The sequence below is a fragment of the Sycon ciliatum genome, chromosome 6 (genome assembly GCF_964019385.1).
Source record: "Sycon ciliatum chromosome 6, ocSycCili1.1, whole genome shotgun sequence".
Lineage (NCBI taxonomy): Eukaryota > Metazoa > Porifera > Calcarea > Leucosolenida > Sycettidae > Sycon > Sycon ciliatum.
In genome coordinates this window covers 31,175,276-31,202,144 of record NC_088648.1, presented here as the reverse complement: position 1 = coordinate 31,202,144, position 26,869 = coordinate 31,175,276, and the positions used below count along the sequence as shown (strand labels likewise).

Sequence of the window (26,869 nt, the reverse complement as noted above, 5' to 3'; positions counted from 1 at the left end):
AAGGGTGTTTACATGTGCAAGGCCGGGCTGGTTGCCAGCCCGCAGTGAGTTTATATGCGCTGAGCAGACGCCAGCCCGTTGTGAGTATGCAGCAAACACACTACGACTGTAATGTGCTGCCCCGGGCTGAGACGCAGGGCTGCAAGCCATACTCAGGTTAAAAACATAAAAACTTTTTTTCTCACACAATGTATTCTTCTGCTGATTTCTTTTCGCGCTGTGACACATGTTTGGTGTGTTGTATCACCTCGTTTCTTTTTCCTGTTTTTCACATTTTTAGCTGTCCATATCAAAGTATTTTGCAAGTAGTTCCCCTTCCATTTTAATGTAAATCATGCATGTCGACAAATAAACAGTGCTCATTGCACGTCCTTCTTGTTTCTGTACAAAAAGCTTCCTAGATTTTCAAGACAATATCGGAAATCCTCCTTATAACTTCCCTCAAGAGGTAAAAGTACCTATTTTTGCAGTACGAACGCAGTGTCGATACCATAATAATACATATCTGGCCCGGGCTGGTTTGTTTATTATGTGCTTTTTCTGGCCCGCCTAGCCGGGATCCCGGGTGACTCGAGGCGGGATCCCGCCTCGCCGGGCCAGCCCGCTTGCCATGTAAACGCACCACAGGTTTTGTGTGGATTTGTGTATAACCCCGAGATCCCGTTGCAGGCGGGCTGGCCCGCCTGTTGACCAGCCCGGGCTGGAGCTGCACATATAATCACCCCCTAAGTGGGTAATATAGCAAAGTACATACCCAAAGTTAAAGTGGTGAATATGGAGATATATTCACTAGTGATAGATCACAGGAATTAGTGGGGGTTAATATGAGCTGGGTACAAACGAAGTTATACTACAGTGCCGTACATACACAGGAAGCATGGGTGCTTACACGGATGTGGGCTAGAAAACTGGATAAGAGTGTTGACACTGGGCACCTGGGTGTGTAGACGGTGGTGGGCGTTATTTCCACTACGGTGGGAACAACATCATCACCATCATCAATCAACATCATCAATCAACATCATCAATCAACATCATCAATCAACATCATCAATCAACATCATCAATCAACATCATCAATCAACATCATCACCATCATCAATCAACATCATCAATCTCACTGTAGCCATCACCAATCTCCATTGTCTTTCCTTCACCACCAACGGTCACTTCACCGCTTCTTGTTCACATCACGTTTATGGTCACTTATGGTCCCAGGCCTGGCACACGCACTCGCATCCCTGACAACTTGATTGTTACTATTCATTTCACTAACTGTATCGCTCCAGCAGGGCATCAAAGAGGTGGTAAACTGGATGAAGATCTGGAAGCTACAGCCCAATGTCCAGAAGACCAAAAGTGTTGTATATATCTGCATGTCCTCCATCTGCACCTTTGGCATTTCCGAATTGCACCCAGGCCCTGGAAGTTGCAACATCTAACAGGCACCTAAGAATCATTCTTGACTCTAAGCTATCATGGTCCGAACATGCTGACCATATTATAAATTTGATATTGACAATTACTCTCCAGACAGCTGTTTCGCTCTTACTGAGCTCATCAGTGGAGACATATGATGTTGAATGAAAGAATAATAAGAATAGACTGATCTTTATAGGGCTAAATTGGCGCAATTGTGCCAATGGAAACAATATAAATTTGGCATACCCTAAGTGACAAAAGCGACAAAAGTGATAACAAGGTCAGGTGATAACGACACTGATGAGCTCAGGAGGAGCGAAACAGCAGTCAGGAGGGTCATTGCCAAGATCAATCTATATACCGGAATTGTCCTCGCTGTGGTGATGATGAAGTGAGTGCAGATTTTGGATCGGCCAAGAGCGCAATGTGGTGGTGTGGCTTAATGTGTGGAATGAACAAACATCATCCGGTATAGCCAAATTTCCGATTTCACTCAAAGTTGGTTCTTTTCATCCCTGTGTGGACCTTGTTTACCTACTATAACACTGCGGGCAGCTAGTGCAAGTGAGTTTTTTTTTTATTCTGTGAAACGCTTACATTAAAAAATCTAAACCTCTCTCAGGAGGGCCCAGGCTTTGTCCCAAAGAGAACATTTTTTTGTCAATTCTTGATTTTCCAACTGCAATGCATACCTAAAATGCCCGAGTGCCCAACTGCTACGTCATGATTTCTACTTGTGAGACGAGGCATTGATGCACAAGTGAAACTGGTGTGCACTGGCTGCCCTGTAAATTTGGGCCGTCTTGCGCTAATGTTGCACTATTTGCTGATTTGTTGTGGAGGCATAGAAAGTTAATCCACTGCAGGTGATTCCACCCCAGCCCCAACCACCAACAGCACCATTGTTGCTGGTGCCAGTAGTGGCAAGGGCTTTGGCAGCATCACATGCGCTCGTTGCTTGATTGGCTCGCCACCGCCTTTTTGGGGTACCTGTTCATTTGTTGTTAGCCACACGCCTGTCGCATGCCGCAACAACTACACAAATACCACAAGTTCGTATTTGGTCTGGCTCGTTTAGGTCACTTACCTTTGGCTGCTTGAGGTAGAATTTTGAGGAGCACATCTTCCATTTAAGCGGTATTTAAGGCAGGTTTTTAACTATGGAACTGCCCCTGCCCCTTTGCCCATTAGGGTGGTGGCTGCGCTATTGATATGGAACATTCAGGTGAGCAGGGTTATCACTAAGAGACCTTATTTATTGTCCTCTCTATCACTTTGTAATGCAGGAATTTGGGCCATAATTTCTTTAGCGAGCTGCCGTCGGGTCTTATCACATACAGTCCTCTTATTCGTTGGTTGTAAGTATGGTGAACGTGGATTGAGTAACACAATGTTTGTTAAAAATCTCTCTGTACCGCTAAACCATGGTGGACAACAATGAATTTGAATTATTATCCACTTTCACTGTGAGAAAATCCGCTTTGCCCGATGGACAAGGTTACGAGCAAGTTCAATTTTTAGGAAGTGAGCTTGAGCAACTTCTCGATAAGGCTACCCAATGGCCTGACTGACTCACGACTGACATCCGGAGCACACAAGGAGCACGCTGCAACTTCCACTCGGCAAACCTGCAAGAAAGCACCACTCCCTGCCCAATACACAGTATTTCGGGGAATTCACCCCTCATCAGTTGAGTGCGCACAGATGAGTGCCTACTGTTGTTGTTTCTCTCGGCCTTTTTTTATTCACAATGTAGGTGTCTGCTGGCATGACACTCCTTTTCTGTTTTCTTGAACATTATTTAGTGCCTAAAAAGCAACACTTATAAACTGCTCCCCAGGTCAAACCATCACCAAGGATACAAACTTACATACGCGCTTTGTTTCCAGCGCGACAAACACCTATTGAAGCCCCAGGTAGCAGTATGAGTTGCTCATGGAGTTGTGCTGAACTGACGTTAAGAGCCAGTTTAGCTATTCGCAACGCTGTCACCTCCAACAACTAGTCGCACGTCCGCGTGGGGGACAACAATACGAACTTAGAAGTTGCGACTTCGGCGGTAATAGTCATGAAGTTTGTTGATCCAACGAGGAACACACGCTTCTTGCCAAACTTGACACTTGACTGACTCACGACTGCCATCCCGAGCGCATGAGGAGCGCGTCGCACCTTCCACTCGGCAAACCTGCAAGAAAGCACCACTCCCTGCTCAATACACAATAATCACGCGTGTGTGCTATGGAAGTCGTGAGTCAGTCAAGTGCGAAGTTCGGCAAGAAGCCTGTATTCCCCGTTGGATCAATCAACTTGGAAGGGTAAATGTAATAAATGTATATACTGAAAGACATGACCTGATTACTCTTGATGATTGCTTTCCTACAATCCTATTTGTTCTATGTCCAGTTCCCTTTACCGCGCCAAGAATTTACGCCTGAATCACCAGTTGTGTGAATTAGTAACCCCAAGGAATTTCATGACAGCTTACTACGACTTCACTGCAAGCATAGAGGTCAAGAACTACATAAAAGAAAGTAAGTTTCGTGGATTCTTCTGAAAATTCTAAGATAGCAGGTGAGAAAATGTATTCGAGGGTAGCAATGGTCGGCTTTAGAGCGCATGGAGGAGGAGAGTTCTATGTACATCATTGAAGTATATGAAAATTCGTGTTGCATAATAAAATGACGATATTACAAGAGATACATAGATCAGTTATTTCTTCTTTTCTGGATCTTCTAATTAGAACACAACGGCTCACTCTTCTTGTATGACTTGCACACTTGCTAAGGTTTGTCTTCTCTTATAGAAGCTATTCTGTCAAAACCATAACTGAAAAAGAAGAAGAAAAGTTTTAACCGGGGAGGTTCGAATCCGCGAGGGGCAAAAGTAATAATATTTCATAATATTTCTACTTCAAACCTGTGCAGAAGGATGCTCAAAGGACTAAATTTCGATTGAGGTACGAGCCACCTTAAATTATTCTCTAATTAATGTGAGGTAAAGCCACTCACTACACACTTTCTCTCTCTCTCTCTCTCTCTCTCTCTCTCTCTCTGTCTCTCTCTCTCTCTCTCGTTCTCTCTCTCTGCTACTGGCGTGCCTGGTTGTGATGAAGCCGAGACCCAAGGTCGGCAGAGCATCCCAGACCACGCCACCACTCCCCTTATTCATGGCTCACACATGACGAGGTTTCGTGGCTCTTGTAAAAAAAAACTTCTTTCTTTATCATTCTATTGGTTTGGAGAGACTTCCATGATAGGTATATCCATTTACCTCTGGAGAATCCGTAAATAAAAAATACAATGTAAATTAAACATGATATCGGGTAACTCATCCGTTATCAGTTGAGACTGATCAAGGTTAGGAAACATGTTCTCCGGCAGCACTACATTACATAGCCATCAAGCTGTCAACACATCACCAGAGGTGGATGCTGACAGTGACTCACTGTGTGGTGAAGCTGTGTCTATTTGTTGGAGGTGACAGCGTTGTGAAAGGCTAACTTCTGGTGTCTGTTTTGCATCACTGCATTAGTGGGTCAGACTCACATTCCTAACTGGGGCATCACAAGGCAATGTGTTCATCATGCTGGAAATGGAGTACGAATACTTCTACCAAAGTAACCAACACCACAACATAATGATCTTGTTATAGTTCACCACCTATCATAAAACTTCGTGTAAAGGGAGTCCTCTCTGCCTTGAGGCACATGCAGCCCCTCGTATTGCCCAAACACCTAATACTTCATTGCTGGTTGATGTGCGTGCTTGTGATTTGTTGCAGACCTACCTGAATCCTTCTGTCACAGTAGCTGTGAAAACATACCAAAGAATGAGCGTAGGTGCCAGAGTGGCTGCATCGGGACTGTCTATAATTATACTTGTGTTGGTGAGTCGTCCAGTATATGCAAGGACCTTGTTGTTCTGTTCAAGTACCGCATACGCACAATTACATTAGAGCCTGCCGGCTCAGAAAAAAAACATTACATCAATCAACGATATCAGGTGACAACATATGCGATAAATTCACCACTAGAAAGTAGTGTTTCTTTCACCTCTCATTTTCTCGCGCTAGTTAGGGTCTAAATTATTCCTTGCATTGTGCGGATATATATTGAGTTTAGAGCTAATGTTGATTTGCCAGTAATCCTCTGATGTGATGGTGACGAAAACGTTTAGGAACAAGCTTCTCTAATGGTGTTTGTACTGAGTGCGCAGCTTACTCTATTTATTGTGTTGAATAATAATAATAGTAATAATATTACAGGGTGCGACAGAGCTCTCGGCCATTGAAGAAAATGTTGAGTCACCTCCACCACCACACTGCGCTCTTTAGCCGACTAGACCCTCCTGCACACAACCATCACCATTGCGAGCACCTTCCGTAGACGATATTGATAAATTCCTTCAGACAGCTGTTTCTTTAATACATAGCTCATCAGTGAAGGTAGATGTTGAATGATTAAAAATATATTATATGGAAACCCCCTATATAATAGCAGTTCGGTCTATATCTTTAATCAAGGGGGAAGCTTTGCGAGAACGAATTGTCCTGATGAGCCGTCACGAATCATACGGCGAAACGTACGTTGTGTGAAACAACTTGTTTTGTAGTCAACTAGTCCATCACAATGTCATGCATGAGGAGTACTGTAGGAGTTTGGATTTTGGCTTGTACAATTCGTTCTCGCAAAGCTTCTCCTTCTTAAATTATCTTTGATATTTTCGACCCACCCAAGTTGGGTGGTGTGCTGCTTTGCTGCTTCGAATTGTAGTTAGACCGTTTTGTCAAATCGCCTACTGGTCTCGTCATCGTCCAGCGACAATCGACATTCTTTGTTCCGTTGGGACTGTAGCTTGTGCTAGTTTTCGTTGCGGTTTTTTTTTGTAGCCAAGGACTTTGTGCGGCCGTGGGCGGTGAAAGAAAATTAGAAATCATGACAAGGCTACAGAGGAGTTACGCCATCCTTATTAAATAATAATAATAATAATATGAAGTAGTGGTTGCGATTTCGGCGATGATTTGTAATAAAGGATTTGCTCCCCACACCGGAGCTCGCGCTATTCCGCCGACTTTACTTGACACTTGACTGACTCACGACTGCCATCCAGAGCACACGAGAAGTCCATCAAACCTTCGGCTCGGCAAAACTGCAAGAAAGCACCACTCCCTGCTCAATACACAGTGTTTTGGGGAATTCACCCCTCATCAGTTGAGCTTGAGAAGGCTGAGGAAGATTGTGCCTGAAGAGCACCACTTATATAGTGCTCTCCAGGCACAACATCACCAGGGATACAAACTTACAGAGACGCTCCGTTTCCAGCGCGACAAACACCTCGTGAACACCAGATAGCAGCGTGAGTCAGTGTTGCTCCTGGATGGTTAGACAGACGTCGAGGACCCTTGGTCATTCGCAACGCTGTCAGCTCCAAACCAACTAGTCGCAAGCCCGCGCTGGGCACAACAGTACTTCGTAGTAGGTAGTCCATTTTTGTGATCACTCTTTTTGTATTCGAATATGTCCTGTCCTCCTCTATCTTCTTGTATTAAAATATGTTCTGTCCTCCTCTATCTTCTTGTATTCGAATATGTCCTTTCTGTTTCTGTTCGTCTCTCAGTATTTTTGCTTTGGTTTTTACAATCCTTTTTGCTTCGGTCTTCATTGCGTTGCCCATTTTGCTATTTTTTTCTCTCATTACCCTTGGTCTCGTTAGGCCCGGTTATGAGGTTCTTACCTCATGTCATGCCAACGTGAGTGAAATAAAGCCAACTCCATGATAATAAGATGTTGGATTTTGGACTGAGTTTCTTTCCTTTCTTCCTCTTCCTTCCCCTATTTCTTGTCCCTTTGGTTTTTGGCTTTTTATTTTATTTTTTTCATTTTATTTTTGCTGTCCCACCCATGGAAATATTTCCCGGTGGGTCTGGCTTACCGCCTTCGAAAGAAGTGAATAAAGGAGACATAATAATTATGCCACAGCACGCGTGCAAAGGCCAAAGAACAATGCATGAGAATACACTGAAATTAAGCCAAGTCCGCTTCTGCTGACTGTATAATATCTGGTTAATTGGTGGACAGTTTGTCATAACTCTGATAGTTCTTGTACTAAGATTGAAGTTGACTTGGTGTTTGATTACTGTACTGCTTGATGTCTGAATTACAATTTTTTTTTCTATTTTTTCTTTCTTTTCCTTTCCTTTCCACTTATCCCGTTATCGGCCCTCTTAAGAGTTGTGTGTATCACTGTTGAGGCATCCGATGGTAAATAAAATAAATACTACTACTACTACTAACTCGTAACATTTTGTCCTTTTCCTTTCTTCATCATAACTATATTGGCTCACCATCCGAGTTCAAATATTTTACTATTATTACTTTTTTCGGCAACGCGGATGATGATGATGATGATGATGATGATGATGATGATGATGATGATGATGATGATGATGATTGTTTTTGATTCACACCACCCAACCCGGCAAATATTTAGATTTTGATAAAAACGATTCAAAGCCTCCCAATTATTTTGTAAAACTTGAAGTATAAATAATTTGTAAGTGTAGAAAGGAAAAGGAAGTACAGATACGAGTTAAGAGTCGCGCTCTATTTCCTTTTCCTTTCTAAATTTATTATTGGCTCAACATCCGAGTTTAATACTGTGGTAGCAAGTCTTCAGTGTACAATCATCTGCTGGCTAGTCCTGAATGTTGCAATTCGTATTCCGACTCTTCTTTCACTGTATTGTGCCGTTGTTGTCATGGTTATGGACTACAGTTAAAAGTTTTGGAAGTCATCTGTCAGCGTCTGTATAAGCCTATTTTGTGTGTACAGAAAAATAGTATAACTGGGTTGAAATTGTTCAAGTAAAGTGTCATGTTTGGTGTGGCCAAGCTTGGCCGTTAATGTTCTAGGTGTAGTGTACTGCTGTTATTTGTTATCACTTTGTCCTTCCTTCTTTTTTTCTCCTCTTTGTTCATTTTTCAGTTGCAAGTTTAGTGTTAGTAAACACATTCGATATTGCTCTCGCTTTCATTGTTAAAATTCACACTTGTAAATTTCACTGCTGTTGTTCTTAGTGTTATTTCTCTAACTTAGATCTTCTATAAAAGTTCAATTTTGTTTTCAGTGTCCTATGTACAACGAAGATTCCTGATGAGTGTTGTTCGAAAACTTGATTGAATCCTTACTTTCTCTACACTATTTCTTCACATTTTCATCGTTTTATTGCACATTGTCACCACGGTTTTACATTACATGAACAAAATTAAAAAAATTCACGGTTCGCGTGAAACTCGGCTGGAAGCCGGGTTTTCCGCATCCGTAGGAACGCCACCACCCTTCAAGGATCAAGGCGCAAATGCAGTTCCTAAAGTGGTTGGGAGGTGAGTAGATCAGCTCCTCAGCAAGTGGTCAAAGACCGAAAATCCCATTCACTGCATCCATGTTTTCCTCGTGCCAGGCCACGAGTTCCGAATTAACTGTGGGTCGCAGCACGGCTAGAATAAATCCTTCCGCTTCCAAGCAGGACTTGAACCTGGCACCCTCTGTTTCTCAATCATGGTCTTAGACCATCCCACTATGCCTGCCTGCATACATGAATAAAGTGTACACAAATGTCGATCCAGCTTGTATTACTGATTGCGGTTATCAAATAATAATATTATAATATACTTTCACAAAAAACAAGCTCGGTGCAGCACTAATCACGGGAGGGGAACCCGACCCTCCACCATCGCCAACTCACGAAGCATGTGAACTGGATGGTGACGGGCCAACCGAGCACCCCAGACACACAATACAGCGGAACGTAGCAGCGCGAAAGACACCCGACAGCGATAAGAACCCATCAACGACGAGTAGCTACCTCCCGAAGATCGAGACATAAGCAGGCAAGAGCGCCTGAGGAAGGCCGTGGATACCGGCGCAGCTGCCCCGGAAAACACCGAAGGTGCACAGGCACCACGCTCAACAATCACTACTCTCTCCTGATATTGAAGTCTATTAGCGCCCTCATGTTGCTGGAAGAGCGCGTCCAGGCTTCTGGACGCATAGGAAGAAGCATCAGGATTAAACACCCTTACATCAAAAAATGCATCTTGCCCATGCGTCGAGAAACCAGAGGTGTTCGCTGACCTGGCCTAAAAAACCTCACCCTCGACAGGGGTAAGAGGTGGCTCTACAGACACACCGGAGCAAACCTCAGTCAAGGTAACTGCGAACAGATCTCGTAGTTCCTTGTGTTGAATAGTTGGGAATCCCCCAAACGCACAATTCAAAGCATGGCTAGTGGAAAAACGCGTCCGACAAGCACATACAGCAGGGGTGTCACGCAGCGGCCAGTCATAGCATTACGCAATAGCATCGCGAAAGCCTCCCTTGGATAATTCAAAACCATGCTCAGCAATAGGGAGCACCGACAGACATGATAAAACATCTGGGCGACCCAGTTCTCCCACGCGACGATTAACTTTCAAAGACAGGTGCGATTGAAAAGCACGCAAGCGCTCTGCCTGTCGCTCACCCGCCACTTTACGACACACCCGCTTGGCGCAAGCTACGGCGGATAAAACTCTATCAACCTCATCCGGACCATTTGAGAACTCCTGTCTCCCAATGAGCGTCATAAGGCCCTCGGTAATACGGCCAGAAGCCTCCAACTGCTCCCTCACCATCTCGACAACAGACGGCAGGCCAATGCCACCGACCTGAGCAGGAAGCCGAAAAAGCGAAAGCTCAGTGTCCGTAGAGGACAACCGTCCGGTAATGGCATGGAGGGAAGCACCTGCCAAAGCAATATCAAACCTGTTTCCGGTCCACTCTACTACATTCCATGATCACCACGTGGAACTCCCTGCCTACCGAGATTAGGATATCTGAAACCCGTGGTGTATTTAGCCGGCACGTTAAGTCCCATTTCCGCAGGTATAGATTCCATCCTCGAGGTTTTCTCACTTCCTGATTACCCCCCTTCTTTACCAGTACCCTTTTCGCTTGCTTCTACTCAGACTTCTTATTTAACCTCTTCACATTAATCTTTTTTTATCGTAATATTTTCTTTCTTTTAAGAATTGCACCCTATTGCACACGCATTGTACACGTATATTTATTCTCGGAGACCCCCTTGATTTAGGCTTCGGCCTTTGGGGAATCCCTCAAATAATAATAATAATAATAATAATAATAATAAACTGCTCAAGTGACTATGGAGCTATCGCAGTGGTCTGAAGTAACGACCCCACAGCCCATGTACTAACGCGGAATACGCGGCTATGATACCGCGAAACCACTTAGTTTATCAATTTGAACACACCACTGGGAGACTGCGCGATGCACGAACGTGTTAATAAATTCCTCAGATCCAATAACACATCAACAAATCTGGTTCAATTTCCTTATTGGAGGGAATACCGTCCCAATCCTTGAAAAAATGCGAATAAACTGGCAAAAATGTGCACACATGGTGCACTCGGGCATGAAGTGCAGGTCATTTTTTGTAAGATACTAATACACAAGAGAGAGAGTTTGGAAGCTTTGTCGCAACTCCGAGTTTCACGTATCTCTACGATCATCAGGCAACTGATAGATCCAAAACGGGCAGCCAGAACATAAGGGGGAGCAAGGTGGGAAATTCCGAGGGGTGTCATAGGCGACGCGTATCATAGCGCAAGAGTCAGGTGCAGGCGTGAAGTTGCCAAGTCTTCAGACTTGGGGCTATGCAGCAGTAGTTCCGGCATAAATGATATAGAATAGGGCTGGGGACAAATGCCAAATCCACACATACCCACACCACTACACAAACATATACCCACACTCTCTCCCTTTTCTCACATACACATACACTCACACGCGCATCCGCACACACATTCTCTAAATCTCTATCTCTCACACACAGACACACACACACACATTCATTCTCTATATCTCACACATGCACACGCACACACACATTCATTCTCTATATCTTACACACACACACACACGCATTCTCCAAATCTCACACACACATTCTCTAAATCTTACATACACACACACATTCTCCAAATCTCACACAAACATTCCGTCTCTCTCTCTCTCTCTCTCTCTCACACACACACACACACACACACATACTAATAGTTCAAAGTAGTGGTTGCGACTTCGGCGATGATTTGTAAGAAAGGGTTTGCTCCCCACACTGGAGTTCGCGCTATTCCGCCTACTTTACTTGACACGTGACTGACTCATGACTGCCATCCAGAGCACACAAGAAGTCCATCGAACCTTCGACTCGGCAAACCTGCAAGAAAGCACCACTCCCTGCTCAATACACATTGTTTCGCGGAATTCACCCCTCATCAGTTGAGCTTGAGTAGGCTGAGGAAGATTGTGCCTGAAGAGCACCACTTATATAGTGCTCTCCCGGCACAAACATCACCAGGGATACAAACTTACAGAGACGCTCCGTTTTCAGCGCCACGAACACCTCGTGAACACCAGCGGAATAGCACGAGCTCCAGTGTGGGGAGCAAACCCTTTCATACTGATAGTTCCCGGTTATAAGTCGAATCCGGGTTGTAAGTCGACCCCCATCCCTTCTCCTTCTCTTTTGAGTCGTGAAATGTCGACTTACAACCGGAAAAATGCGGTAGGTGACATAATTCGCATCTTTTTTTGGCGCTACACTCTGCGTTTACATACTGCTCTTGTGTGGCTTCCACTGAATTCATTGGTATTACCTGTGCCGAAATGTTGTAAAAAGAACGGAACTGGTTCGGATGTGATGTGCAGCGCTATGAGAATGGGTGTGTCCACCCGAATTCCTTTCATAATAATCTCTATATTGCATAATCCTAAATTCTAATCGTTTGTGTGCAGTTATGACATCCCACTGACGTTTCCATACTCTGTGCCTTGTGCTTTTCCTCCAAACACTTTCTTGATGCTGCTTTTGGTGCTAATGCAGATGCTGACACCACTTCTCAAAATGCTAACAAAAATGTCGCACAGCAGCAAAAAAGTCCAGTACCTACACCAGGTGAGATTGAAATCATTGAATTCAACTTGTCCGCATCATACTTCCTAATATTGCATGCTGTCCGCAGATTGAGTCCCTCCTATTATTGTTATTATTTTAAAAGGAAGGTAAGTTTTGGGTCTCAAGTATCCACGCAAACATACACCGAGTCATAATAAGGCACTTGTCAAAAGTATCCGAACATTTTCGGTCCCTTCTCATCCAGGAAGATACAGGGAATGGCTCAATTCGGAAAGACTAAAACTTATTATGGCGTAAAGATAATGAGATAACAACACTCGTCACAAGGCGGAAAATTATCAAGTTCAGCACGACACAAAACTTGAAGGAAAATAATAATAGTGACCACAACATAGTGAGCAGATTAAGTTACATTGTTAACACCTCGACGAGGAGTAACACCAAACAATTGTCATGAAAACACATTTTCTTTCTGTACGCAAAGTTCAGGAACTAACTTTCGGATATACAAAACTTCTAACACAGCCAGATGCAACGCACAGGGGACAATATTGAGAAAACATTATCACTCTACAACTCACGACAATTGGTACGGGCTGACTGTTGTTGCTTGATTAACGAAATACAATTCTTGGCTCAGTTGGGTGTTGTCTCTTCCAATGTCCCGTCATCTCGCGTGCATCAAGCGGAACAAAACTTAACGGCACATGTTGACGAATGCGCACGCCCAGGTGCTGAAGGGTTCTACCTACATAACGATCTTCACATTGACGGCATTGAAAGAAATAGATAAGGTTGCTTTTACTAAGGGTAGGTAGAACGTCCTTGTAGTTTCACCAACACTCCAAAACACTCAAAAGCTGTGCTTAGTATATGGAGATAGTGTAAATTTGATAAGAAAGACAAAGCAAACTCTATGAGCACCAAAGAAAAACTCTACCATGAACAAGAAAGCCACCAAGACAAGGCTACCTCTTGCCCAGAGGAACAGTCCCGAAAAGGTGCTAGGAAACCAGAAACGGATACAAGAAAAGAAAAAGTGCAAAATTCCGTACTGCACCGCACTGTGCGTGAGAGCCCCGCACGGGATCTTCGCAAACTTCGCGGAGAGATTCAGGACACGCATTGCCAAAAGGAGAAGTGTGAAGAGGTCAAAAGTACAAGTGCGATTCCAGTGCAAAACAGCAGATCACAGAAAACTATCGCAGGCAAGTCAAACTACTTTCGAAATTGTCGCAGTTGGACTAGTGACTTGTCACTTGTTACTGACAACTCCATAAGCTAAGCAATTATTACACAGTATGATAGTCTGAAGACTAGAGTAACATTCCAGTACAGTTGGACTGAGAGTCTTCATGAAGAGATGAAGTCCTCGTCGTCGCTGATGTCAATGGACGCAAACATATCGTTCCGAAATATTTCAAGGAAGGTTGAAAGTTGGTCGTGCCTCATCTCAAACGCTTTGACTTTCTCCACAGGACAAGAGCTGCTATGCTTGTCGTCTGCTAGCTCTGGATGATCTGGATGACCAACGAAGCCTAGTAAGAATACACGATCGTTGCGAGGCCGGTTGATTACCGTCGGCGGAATCACCTCGATCTTGAAAAGAACATTTTTTAGCCGGGGCATGCCCATTTATTTTAGCTGTGTGGTCACAGCTCGTGCAGGTAAGTGAACTATCACGTCCGGCGCGCCCTCTTTTTCAGCATCACTGGTATACCATGGTACGGCACCTGCGCGTGCATCACTAGCACTACGTGTAGAGTACACACCGCTCTTGCAGGTACAATCATGTACTGAGTGTCTCAGCCAGAGCAACACATTTTACCGCTGTTGCAGGCATTTAGTTTGCTGACCCCTGGATATTTCTCCAAGCGCTGCTACTTGTTCCACGAAGTCATTCTCACCCCAGCTAAGGTAAAACAGTGATGAGGCTTGAGTGAATGGCCATTAGCACGAGAAATGTGCAGGCTGCAACGCCTAACTGATCTCAGCGAGTCGAATTTCCATCGCAGCGACATCAGCGAAGAAATTGAGTCTAGTTCAAAAATTCCAGCTTCCAATAACAGAAAATAGAACTTTGCCGTCACCCTATACTAATGACTATCACCTATGTCCGATTCCTTGCCTCTGGTACGAGTGCTGGTGAGTAAACACCACGTTTTATATCAAAAGTCAAACTGCGACAATTTCGATGACGCGGAGGAAGTACACGTATGCATGGCTACCAGATCCCGCGGATCTAGCGCTAGCAACAATCGCGCGTGATCACATGATCAATGATGGAATAATTCAAAAATAATTCAAAGATGTTGCTGCGATTGCACACTTCGGCAGCTGGCACAGGGCAAGAAAGAAAAGAAACGAATTCAAAAACAGTTCGAACACAACGAAGAAATAAGTTTGAGAGAACAATAAATTTATCAAGTAGAACAAATTCGTTGATCCCCGAGCTGCAGAGAGTGCTCAATGTCAGAGACAGAGCTTAGTACATAGCAGACTCAGCGGAGGACGTTCAGGTTGGTTGCAACTCTGAGTTTCATGCCGCTAGCCAATCATCAGACAACTGATACTCGGGTCTACCCAACAGTATGCTTATAAACACATAGGGCCACAAGCATAAACAAATTTAGCGCTAAATCTGGTGTGAGGCATGGGGAGAAAGCTGGCGCGGGCCAAGGCGCGACAGTGGAAGTGCCAGGAGGGTGGCGGTCAACAGGCAGGTGTGAGCATGAAAGCACGGAAAGAGGCGAGGGAGAGGCAGTGTACAGCAGATGGGTGGAGGTGCCAGGAGGGTGGCGGGCAATGGCCCAGTGAGATCGCTACAAGTAGGGAGTCGTTTGGTGACGGGCAGGCGTGAGCAGAGTGGCATCGCCAACATCAGGCCAAGGGATTGTGTTATTAATAATAATAATGGGTGCTCAGGCAAAGTGCAGTACAGTACTTGGTTAGTTCATTTTATAGGTGTGAAATTTGCGAGGCGGAACTTGTTCTCATGCCTGCATTTCGAGACCATCTCAGACTGCTTGTTGAGTAGGAGCTTCTTGGGTGTAGTCAGGATGTGGAATTTTTCCGCAGTACAAAGATTGCATTTTTTTGACTCACATCTGTATGATCGGCTTTTCTTCCGCACCTTCCATTTAATGATCAACGGCTTTCCTTCGCTCTTCAGCTCCCATACGTGTTTTGCGAGCTCAGTGCTGTTTTTTGTATTTTTCATGACGCATGTAGGTCAGGTGGTTGGCGTGACGGGCTTTCAAAGGTGTCTCTGATAGGCCGATGTAAATCTTGCTGGTAGATTCTGCCTCATACACAATCTCCTTCGTCTGGCACTCTCCACGCAGCGGGCAGGATTCCTTGATTCTACAGTTGCATGCCTTGGTTTGTTCTGGCTCTCGCAGGTTGCACTTGTTGTGGCTGCTGATGACCGCTCCCATGTTGGGCATGCAACTGTAGCTCACTTTCAGAGTGTTACGGTTGAAAATCTTCCCGAGCTTGGATGTTTTCGGGAAGTGCCTGGAGACAAGGCTCAGGAACCTACCAGCGACGTTTGTGCTAACGTTTTTGGAGTAGCGAGGGTTGAACCATATGACCTTCCTGCTCCTGTGCTCATGTGCCTCGGGCTGAAAACTCAGCACTTCGGTGTATCCACTGGCCTTTAATGCGGTCTGGTACACGGGGGCTGCATGGTTGAATGCCTCCGCGTCGCTTGATATAGCGGAAAGGCGCTTGTTGACAGCAGCAGGGATGTTGTTGGTGATCCCAGGAGGGTGGTTGGACTGCTTGCTGACGTAGACCGGGTTGTCATTTGGCTTTCGGAAGGGTTGAAATTTCCCGGTGTCCAGGTTCATGGTGACATCCAGGAAACCCACCACCTTCAAGTTCGCTTCGATGGTAATTTTTAGGTTGAAGCGCTTGAAGATTTCCGTCATCTTTTTTCTGAGGCGGTCTGCAGCCTGTGGGCTGGTGTCCTTGAGGGCGGCCAGTCCATCGTCTCTGAAGAGGTCGATAGCGGATCTATCAACGAGGCTTGAGAGCTGGTTGAGAAGAAAGGCGCCCACAAGTTTGCACGTCTCGGCGCCATCGTAACTTCCCCTTGTTACGTCAAACATGTCGCCCTTGTCCTTCATCCAGGGCGGCCATCGTGGAATAGGAGCGATTTCCGGGCGTGAAAGATGATGTCCATTTCATGCGGCTCGATCGTGGTGAATTTCTCCGCGAACGATAAGGCCTGACGGAGGAGCTGCTCACCAATTGACAGGTAGAATTCTACCACGTTAAAGCATAGGAACCTGTGGCGCTGTTTGTCGGGTATCTCCTTGAACCACTCGATCACTGACATGGTGCTCCTCCATAGGTTCGTCAATCAAGCAACATCTGTCAGCCAGTACCAATTGTCGTGAGTTGTACAGTGATAATGTTTTCTCAATATTGTCACGTGGTAGATGTCGGCATTCTTTGTTGCCGTCGTGCGTAGCTTGTGCTCTTCTTCATTGCGCTTTCCTACCCCTCTTGGACCTTTCCAAACTTGAGCCTTCCAAGTTGGAAGGTTTGTTGGTTTGCGCCTTGGAGAAGTGTTGGAGCTAGGTGTCAGGTCGCCGAATATCTCAGCACTCCTTGTCAGTTTTGTGCCGTTTTGTCGCACTCGCTGACTGTATAAGATCTGGTTACGTTGGTGGACCGTTAGTCATAACTCGTAACATTTTGTCCTTTTCCTTTCTTCATAATAACTATATCGGCTCACCATCCGAGTTAAACTTTGTATATCCGTAAGTTGGATCCTGAACTTTGCATACAAAAAGAAAATGTCTTGTCGCTACAATTGTTTGGTGTTACTCCTCGTCGAGGTGTTAACAATGTAACTTAATCTGCTCACTATGTTGTGGTCACTATTATTATTTTCCTTCAAGTTTTGTGTCGTGCTGAACTTGATAATTTACCACTTTGTGACGAGTGCTTTTATCTCATGATCTTTACACTATATAAGTTTTAGTCTTTCCAACTTGAGCCATTACCTGTAAAATCCTTGATGAGAAAGGACCGAAAACGTTCGGATACTTTCGGGCAAGTGCCATATTTTGTCTGGACGTGTGTTTGCGTGGATACTTACGAACAAAACGTACCTTTAAAGTCTTGTAACAAATATTATTATTATATGCAAGTACGCGTTGCTGGGGACCCCATTGGATGGAGGTTGCCCAGGTTCGCTTGTGCCAAACTGATTATGCCAACGCCTTATGACAAAAACATACAGAGAGAAAAAAATTGCGTGGAAACGAAACAAGAACAATATTCGCACAAGCAAAAAGGAAGGTAAACGATAATAAACAAAAAAAAACAAGAACAAAGCAAAAACAAACAAACAAATTCAACGAAGTACTCCTTCATCGAGTAGCACTTCCACGATACGTTCACATGTGATGCCAGTTTGGGGATCCGGTGCACCCATTTCACACATATGATTTCTTTACTGGGAATCCTGTACACGGCGGCTGCTTTTCCGCAAGGGTGTCTAATCGAGTGCCTTTGCCAGCCAGGACTCGTTACAGCCTCTGTAAGCTATGACGTTACTGTTATTGCAGCAACCATGACCAGTTACAAAATCTGTCAACCATGACTTGTTACAAACTCTGTCAACAATGGCTTGTTACAAATGACATCAACCATGACCTTTTACAACCTCTGTTGACCATGACTCATCACAAATTCTGTCAACTACGACTGGTCACAAACACTGTCAACTACGACTGGTCACAAATTCTGTCAACTATGACTGGTCACAAACACTGTCATCCATGACTGGTCACAAACACTGTCAACCATCACTCGGTACAATGTACATGAACATGTACAACCTCTGTCAACCATGACTGGTTACATGCCAGCTCAGTATGTAAATACACAGTCTAAGCATGCCTGGTCACAGGTCTCTAACTAGATGATTCTGAACTGCTGTAACTGTAAGACATGTGAATAAAACCAAGAATGCATAAACAAGAGTATGCAACTGTGGCGATGGGTCAGTGCGCGGCACGCTGCCTTCATTACGTAACTTGCCTTCATCACGCACTGAAAGCATGCATTCAAACTCACAATTTCTCGTGCGAGCCCATCCGTTTTTACTCGATACGTTGCAGTACCTACGCGATATCTAAATTCTGGCGAGTGAACTCCAGTTCCGTACAAAAGTTCATTTCAAACCAGAGGGAAAGTGCGGTGTTTGATTTTCCGCAGTGCGTAGACTGCAGCTGAATGATGTAATGAAGGCAGCGCGCCGCCCATAGAAAAGAGATCACAGTTGCATACTCTTGTTTATGGACTCTTGATAAAACCAGGAAGTAAATAAAATATTTTAATTAACCTAAATTTGGCCGTCACAAGAATTCAGCGTATTCTTGCAGTTTTTTTTCTTTTGTTTCGGCTTGTATTGGACCAATTAAGCATGTTTATAAGTTTGAACAGAATATGTCCATGCGTTATGGAAATATTTATATGTTCCCAAAAGGGAACGTTGGCCGGATTGCGTACCAAAAAGACCCTGGTTTTTATGAAGGGAAGATTCAATATGATATAATGGATTATGTTGTCTTCTAAGTGTTTGTGGAGCAAAGCAAACATGAACAAGCAGAAATGGAGAAGAAATAATATCTAATAGTCGTCAAAGAGTGTCCAGCAATGTTTCTTAGTGTTTTCGTCTGCTACCGTTCGCGTCTCGTATACACCGTGGCATTCGATCCTTGATCGAAATGCAGTCGAACTCTACACTTAGAACAGTAATATATCGTGGTTTGTCTGCACCATTTACAACGACATTGTGTTGTCCACATTCTTGTTTTCAAACGCACTTGTATTGCACATCAGCAGCAAGACACCGGTGCTTCTGGGCGGGGTCGGCTATAATAAAATAGGACGGCGATCTCGGGATGAACCTGAATGTAGGACATCGGGTTGGGGCTCACCGCTGCTTCAAAAATTGGCACTCTCAGATCAGTTGTAAGAATGTGGAGCCAGACAAAAAGAATTACAAGGAATCTCTCAAGATTGTCGGTCTCGGAGCTAATGTTGGCCTTGTCTGTATCGCGGGTATCGCACAGTATTTACTCGTCCAATGGTGTTTAGAGATGTACAGGGTGTGTATATCTCGCGATTGGCAAGTGGGTGATGCTGTAGTGATCTCATGGTGATCGTGAAGGGATTTTTCCAGTTCAACTTCAGGACGCCTATCGTAAACACCAGTATATTTCACCCAACGCGTTGCTCCAGCAGGTTGGCGTTTTTTGCGGTCGTACTCACTATCAACAGGAAAGGCACCAACATCATAATTCTCTCCATTCGTCACGTGGTAGTTGTCTAGGTCCATATCTCTTGCAAGTTCGATGAAACCCTTATCATCCGTTGAATCATCTGATTACTACTCTATTTCATCGTCCACGTTCAGATCAACGAGAAGTGGTGAGCACACATGCACTTTCCCTGGGCACAGCAAATTCACTGCATCAGAATCACGGAATCGTTAGCACCATGCAGTTGTGAATTTGCACTGCTCAGAGAAGGCGCAAGTGTGCCACTTCTTTTTCGAGTTCCTGAGCTGCAGGATGCCTTACCCCTATAGCGCTTACGTTCAGATTGCCACGGTAATCGGTGGCGCTAGGACTAAGTCCTGAAGTGTGTTGGAGTTCTCAACAATGTCCTTCCATTGGAATCACTTTTGAGTCCCTTTCCAGAAAGGACTCTGCTACTGTAAACTTTTCCCTCTGCCGTACCACATTACAGCTAAAGCGATATTTTCTGACCAAAATGCAACCGCGCGGAGAAAAAGATCATCGAAAGTCCAGGAGAACGCCATAAAGCATCCATACTTTGCTGAATATTGTTCAAGTGAATCTTGTTATACAAAAGAAAACCTACTTCAGAAGTATATTCCTTTGGAGACTGTTTAGCAATCTTTACTTCGGCAAATGTCAGCCTCTGACAGCATTGCTGTATTCCGCATGCTAGTGAATCACAAATATATGACCAAATTAGGTTACCATGGATACGGTCCAATCGCCATCAAAACATCAAAAAGGCTCCATAAGTTATATATCCACGTTTACGGACGTTACAAACAAGGAATATGCGCTATATGAGATTTCTTCGATCGTAAGTTCTGTTGGGGCTGTAAGGCGTCATATCTGTTATATGCTAAACATGTCTGAAGACTGCAAGATTGTTAACATATGCGCCCGGATTAGCGAAAACTATCAATGGTGTTTGATATCAAATTAATCAAAAAGTGACGTTGCTTCGTTACTGCAAGTGCTTTTGGGCTGTAAGGCCTCCTATGTGTTATGTGCGGATATGATAGCATATTCTGTCGTTAATCTGTGGATTTAGGAAAACTTGTAAGGCGATTTGTTTTGTTGCTGTACACAGCTATTATTCTAATGAGCCTCAAATATAAAGGTTACTTAAAATTGGCCAGTTTACGTATTCGAAAGATAACGGCTATCATTAGAAATATAAATCTCAGAGGATTTATCCATTTCTGGAGAATGTCTTGTCTTTCACCGACAGATTTCTTCTCATCACCTCGTTAGATTTAGCACTTGATCACATATAAGGCTTTTACAGTCACACACCTTTGCAGTTATATCTCCGAATATGGGAAAAATTACGTTACACAATATTGGTCTGTTAGATGTGAATCACAATTGTTAAATTTGAGCTCTCTGATTTGTTTGTCTCTTAGAGGTGAAGAAGGCCAATCCGCTCTTCACGGATCATGAGGGCAAAATAGTTTGTTTCTACCTCCCAGCCGTCAAGCCTGGCTACTCAAGACAGCTGGTGGGGATTGGACAACATGGCTCGGTGGATGTTTCGAAGGAATTCAAAAATTCTCTAGTGGGTGACCGTAACTATGTGTTCGTCAAACCAGGCTATGATAGCTATGGCTTCCAATATGTTCGTGACAGCGATGGACGTAGGTCACCTGTCGGTGCCGAGTTCTCATTGGGTAAGTAATTAAGGAGTACAAAGGGGACAAGACAACTGATGATTTTGCAATACCGATCCACTTTTGATTATTCAAGTAGCATTTTGAACAATCACTCCTCTTGTAGTTTGAGGTGTTGTGTACTTCGAAAAGGTGGAGAATCGAGAAGCTCACCGTACTAAATAATGTCAAGAACCCGAACAGCCTGAACAAAAGAAGCGAACTCCTATCAAAATGCCACCAGGAGAACAAATAACGTTAACAAAATTGACATTTAGGGTGACATAGTAGAACAAGTTAGTAGCCAGTCGAAGGATTTTTGTAGTTGCACGTCTATGAAAGTGCACATGCCCATAGAATGGAAGTGAAGATGAACAACCACCACGACCACGATGATGACAACGACGACAACGACAACAACCAAGAACCACCAACAACCAACATCAAAAACAACAACAACAACAGATTGCATCGGGTGTTGAAGAGCGATGCCTTGTCACTGCTCCTTATGGCGATTTTCTCCGTTAGGCATAGGTTGCAATGCTTCGAGGTTCTTTTCTACGCGCTGGATCTCTGTCTGATTCTCCACGAGATGTTGACATCTTCACCTGCCTCCTTCAGCGCCCATGCATGCTTTGACAATTCTGTGCTGTTTCTCTGTGGGGCATTCCGGAATGATGACGTGTGGTTGTTGAAAAGGAGCATGAATGGGGTTTCGGAGATGCCGATGTACTTCTTCTGGCTGAGATTTGAGTGCCCTGTAGCTTCGTATCCTATCTCGTTGGTGTTCCAGTCCCCGTTGACAGAGAGATAGAGAGACAGACAGAGACGGACAGAGACGGACAGAAACGGACAGAGACGGACAGAGACGTACAGAGACAGGCAGAGACTGACAGAGAGACAGGGACAGGGACAGGGAGAGAAAGAGAGACAGAGGAACAGATAGTATGTCTGTCTGTCTCTCTCTCTGTCTCCCTATGTCTCTCCGGCTCTCTGTCCCTCTGTCCCTCTGGCTCTCTGTCTCTCTGTCTACATATCTCTCTATCTATCTCTCTCTCTGAGAGGCAGACAGACAGACAGACAGCGACAGAGAGACAGATAGACAAAGACGAAGAGACAAAGAGAGACAGAATAACAGAGAGTCTGTCTGTCTGTCTGTCCGCCTGTGTGTTTGTCTGTCTGTGTGTGTGTGTGTTTCTCTCTGTCTGTCTTTCTCTCTTTCTTTCCATATCTCTCTCTATCTCTATCTCCCTATGTCTCTCTCTCATAATCCTGCTTGGAAATCGTCCGTCTGCAGTTATGACATGCCACTAACGTTCCCATACTCTGTGCCTTGTGCTTGTCCTCCAAACACTTTCTTCATGCTGTTTTTGGTGCTGATGCTGGTGCTGCTGCTACACCTGATGCTGATGCTGCTGTTGCACAACAAACTCCAGTATCCACACCAGGTGAGTTGAAGGCATTGAATTCAACTTGCCTGCATTATACTTCCTCTGCATCAGCTAAGTGTGTGTTTATCTTTTAAGTGCCTGTAAGCTGTTTTTTATAAAGTGGAAATATTTACGTGGAAAACGTGATCCAAGACTTTAGAGAAGGAACTGACATCTTTCATAACTTGCCGTTGATCTTGGCTTAAACTTATTTGCTCAAAACAACAAACTGTTTACCCTGATACGTTACAAACTCTGTCAACTATGACTCGTTACAAACTCTGTCAACCATGACTTGTTATAAACTCCGTTAAGGATGACTCGTTGCAAGCTCTGTCATCCATGACTCGTCACAAACACAACCATTACTCGGTACAATGTACATGTACGACCTCTGTCAACCATAACTGGTTACATGCCAGCTCAGTATGTACATACACAGTCTAAGCATGCCTGGTCACAGGTCTCTAACTACAATGTAGGCAATTATGAACTGCAGGAAAACGAGCGAATAAAACCATGGAGTAAACGAAAGAGCTTGGAAGCTCAGGGCCCTACGCTATGCTTTTTTGCCTAGCTTATTGTCCATGTTATTAGAATTACTAATACTTTAAACAGCTATTTTTCTAACCAGCCACAACTATAAAGATGTCCTTAAATTGGCTGGTTTACGTGTACCAAAGATAACCGCTATCATTACAAATATAATTCTCAGTGCTTACTAGCGACAATATATTTATCCAATTCTGTGGAACGTTTTCCATTTAACTGGACTTAGCACTTGATTACATTTACATTCACATACCTTTACAGTACGGTCGGCTAGGGGTCGCTCCGAGAACTGCTGTCTGCACTGGCTCACTACCGATGGTTCTGGTGAAGCAGTCCGACGTGGCGCCCTCCAGCTTGACGACCAGGGTCGTCGAGCACAGCAGGTGGTGTATCATGCAAATCTCACCTGAAAGGAAGGTACCTCTCATGACCTCGAGCAGCTTACGACGATCCACCGTATCCAAAGCTCTGCTCAGATCCAGGCCCAGGCCATGACACTGCCAGTGGAACCGCTGTGCTCTCGACGCAAGCCAGCGTAAACACCACAGGACGTCACATGTGCTTTTGCCGGAGCGAAATCGTGACTGAACTGGGCCTAGAAAATCCGTTATACAAGCTCGGGTGCGGCGAAGCGTAATGAGGGATAGAGCTTTTCTGCCCGTATTCAGAAGTATAACGGGCCTCAGGTTCTTGACTGGCCCTTGCGGCTTGTTGGGTTTGGGTTAGAGCATCAACACTCCTTGACTGATCACCTCCGAAATGTCTGCACCATTCTCAAAGCTGATGTTCAACACATCGACCATCACACCATGGAGAACCACTGGGCTGTACTTCAGGAGTTCTCTTCATGCGCCATCCGGCCCGACAGCTTTCTGGTTCTTCAAACGGGCCACCGCTTTGTCTGCTCTCCAGCGGTGAACAGGAATTGGAAATGACTCTTCACCCGTGCTACCTGGCTTTGCCGTTGCGGTATCACATGGCCATCATCCGTTTCAACTAGCAATGAGTGTTTCGCCTTCTGTCGGAACTCCTTCACTGCTCTGAACATCTGGACATTCTACGCTACGCTGATGACGTGACGCTGATGAGCACTAGCAAACAATGGTTACAACTGGCCCTGCCTATTATCGACATTGTATTCGCAGACTGGCATATAAAACTCAACACAGAAAAAACAGAATGGATCCACCTCACCCACGAAAATGATATCTGGAAGTCTTCCAAGCAACTGGGATTGCTGCTGGGGGATGTAGCGGATTGTGAGCGCCGGATACAGGTTGCGTCGACAGTATTTTGGTAGAATGTACTCACTGTGGATCAGACGGGAGAAAATCAGCGAGAATCGGAGAATCAAATTATACCGTGCATTTGTGAAGCCATGCCTAACCTATAACTGTACCACCTGGGGCATGACGAAGGCCTTGGCGAGTGAGATTGACAGATGCCACAGACGCCAGCTCAGGAGCCTCATTGGCATAAGGTTCCCGAACAGGACATCGGACATCGACCTGTACCAGCGCTGTCATCCACCATCGAGAAGGCTAGTCTGCGGATGCTGGGACATGCACTGCGACTGTTGCCGGACACCCCAGCGCAGCAAGCCATGAGTGGGTACTTCACTCCACAGCAACGTGGGTGAAAGGGCCGGCCAAGATCGTCGCTGGTCGGCACCCTGAACCAAGACCTGCTCAGCAGAGGCAAGCAGAGCCTCTCAAGCCGAGGCCATCTGGACGACCTAAGACAGTTTGCTGCGGATCGCAATGGATGGCTGCAGATAGTTAAGGAGTCGCCACAACTGTCGGATATTGACAAACATATGAGCCGCAATCAGCGAAAAGGACCCTTAGAGGTTTCGTAATTGTTTCGAGAAATAGGTCGATTTGTGACGTTCAACGATTTTTGATCGCGCTGCGAACAGCACGACGACTTCTTGAACCCCTTGCTTGAAGTATTATTCATTTTAATGTTAAAGTGGTGTCGAGTGGCGACTCCAATGATCCTTGATCTTGTTGCGATGGCTGCGGATGCCAGAGTTGTCCGAGGAGCGCACACGGCAGTCATTGTGTACATCTAACTCGAGCCTGGTGGAGAGTGGATGCTGAAGTAGCCGCTGAAGTTCAGAGTGAGGGTGAGAATTTCTTTGGTTCCGACATCGTTGTCGACGGCGAGGCGGAACCACAGCCGTCTTCTCCTGCTGTGATGCGGCTCAAGGTGGCCGATGACTCGTCAGAGTCGAAAGATGAGGAGTCGTCACCTGAGATAAATTCTGAGTCTGGAGCTAGTGATGGCAGCGACGTAGTGTCTTCAGCTGCGGAGGAAGAAATGGAAGACAAGATTGCGGAAGGACTCCACGCAGGATGCAGGTGCGAATATGTCGGTCATTTCTCCGCACTCATCAGCTATTCTTTGTCATCACAGCTGCTTACTGTACTATTTCAAAAAGTATTCAAGCTGCCCACCCACCTTCGAATGCTGAATATTCATTGTACACATACATCGTATACATACATTGCACCAATTTGGAGTACATCTTCTATATTAGTGTATACACCCGTTTTGAATCGGAATATTGAACTTTTTCTTCGCTGAGGTCCTTCAGCAGATGTGTTTCAACAATTTTAACCGAAAAGGAATTTCGAAAATGTTGACCCTAAGGGCTGTTTTCGCTGGTTTAGGCCCATATATTGGTCAGAGCTAGGGAACAGCAGCGGAAGCATATATAGCACGGCTGTGCATATCGTACTCGTATCTGTGTTATAAGAGAGGTTCAGTGACTCGTTTTTCATGAACGAAACGGGTCCTGACACCAGATTCGGGTTAGTCTCGTTGAAATCTCGTTCAGAAGAATTGTTTTTATGAATCCGGCCTGTCTGATTCGTAGGCAGCTCCGAGATCGATCTGCCCGGAAAGTGTGAAAACGTTTTGACTTTTTTGAATTTTTTTCATCTTTGTTGATTATCGATTCTTTCGTTTTCACTTTCGTTGTGTTTGGTAAGAATTTTTCCTTTCCTTTTTCCGCAATGTCAAGTGAAGTGCAGGCTCCCCAACGCCCCCTCCACCCCTGTGTCTCCCTCTGGAGCAACTCCTGCAGAATGCAGAAGAATTCGGAAATTTGCAGTCTTAGATGACATCAAGTTGCTGAACTTGATCTTGTCCTCTGGACATGAAAACATCTTTGCCTTACTGCAAGGGAATAGGGCTTGGCAGGACATTGGCAAGGTCCTGTCACGGTCGGAGCCAAAGCTGGGCGGCATCACCAGCCGGGCAGTGAAGGACCGAGCTGAAAAAGTCACTTGCGCGAAGAAATTCTGCAGAAAGATCTTTCAAATGTTCTCTCCGCCATATTTATCATGGCAATCAGGATGCGACTCGCTGTCTTCTCGTGCACGAGTCACTGAACCTATTTTGGGCACTGCACGAGCCGAATACAAAATGAATTCGATCTTGTTTCGCTTACGAGTTGACAACGAATCACTGAACCTCTCAATTATTGTTATTATTATTATTATTTTACCTTT

The 26,869-nt window shown here is 44.9% G+C and overlaps 1 protein-coding gene across 1 annotated transcript in view; it reads left to right on the top strand.

Moving 5' to 3' along the window:
* The window catches only part of LOC135820212 (uncharacterized), a 32,681-nt gene that overhangs the window by 5,674 nt on the left and 138 nt on the right, over nucleotides 1-26,869 (top strand). The window contains exons 4-9 of the mRNA XM_065333527.1: nucleotides 2,709-2,780; nucleotides 3,826-3,953; nucleotides 5,203-5,307; nucleotides 12,363-12,434; nucleotides 21,127-21,390; nucleotides 25,432-25,714. Coding sequence (XP_065189599.1) covers nucleotides 2,709-2,780; nucleotides 3,826-3,953; nucleotides 5,203-5,307; nucleotides 12,363-12,434; nucleotides 21,127-21,390; nucleotides 25,432-25,714 — 924 coding nt within the window. The remainder of the gene's footprint in view (nucleotides 1-2,708; nucleotides 2,781-3,825; nucleotides 3,954-5,202; nucleotides 5,308-12,362; nucleotides 12,435-21,126; nucleotides 21,391-25,431; nucleotides 25,715-26,869) is intronic.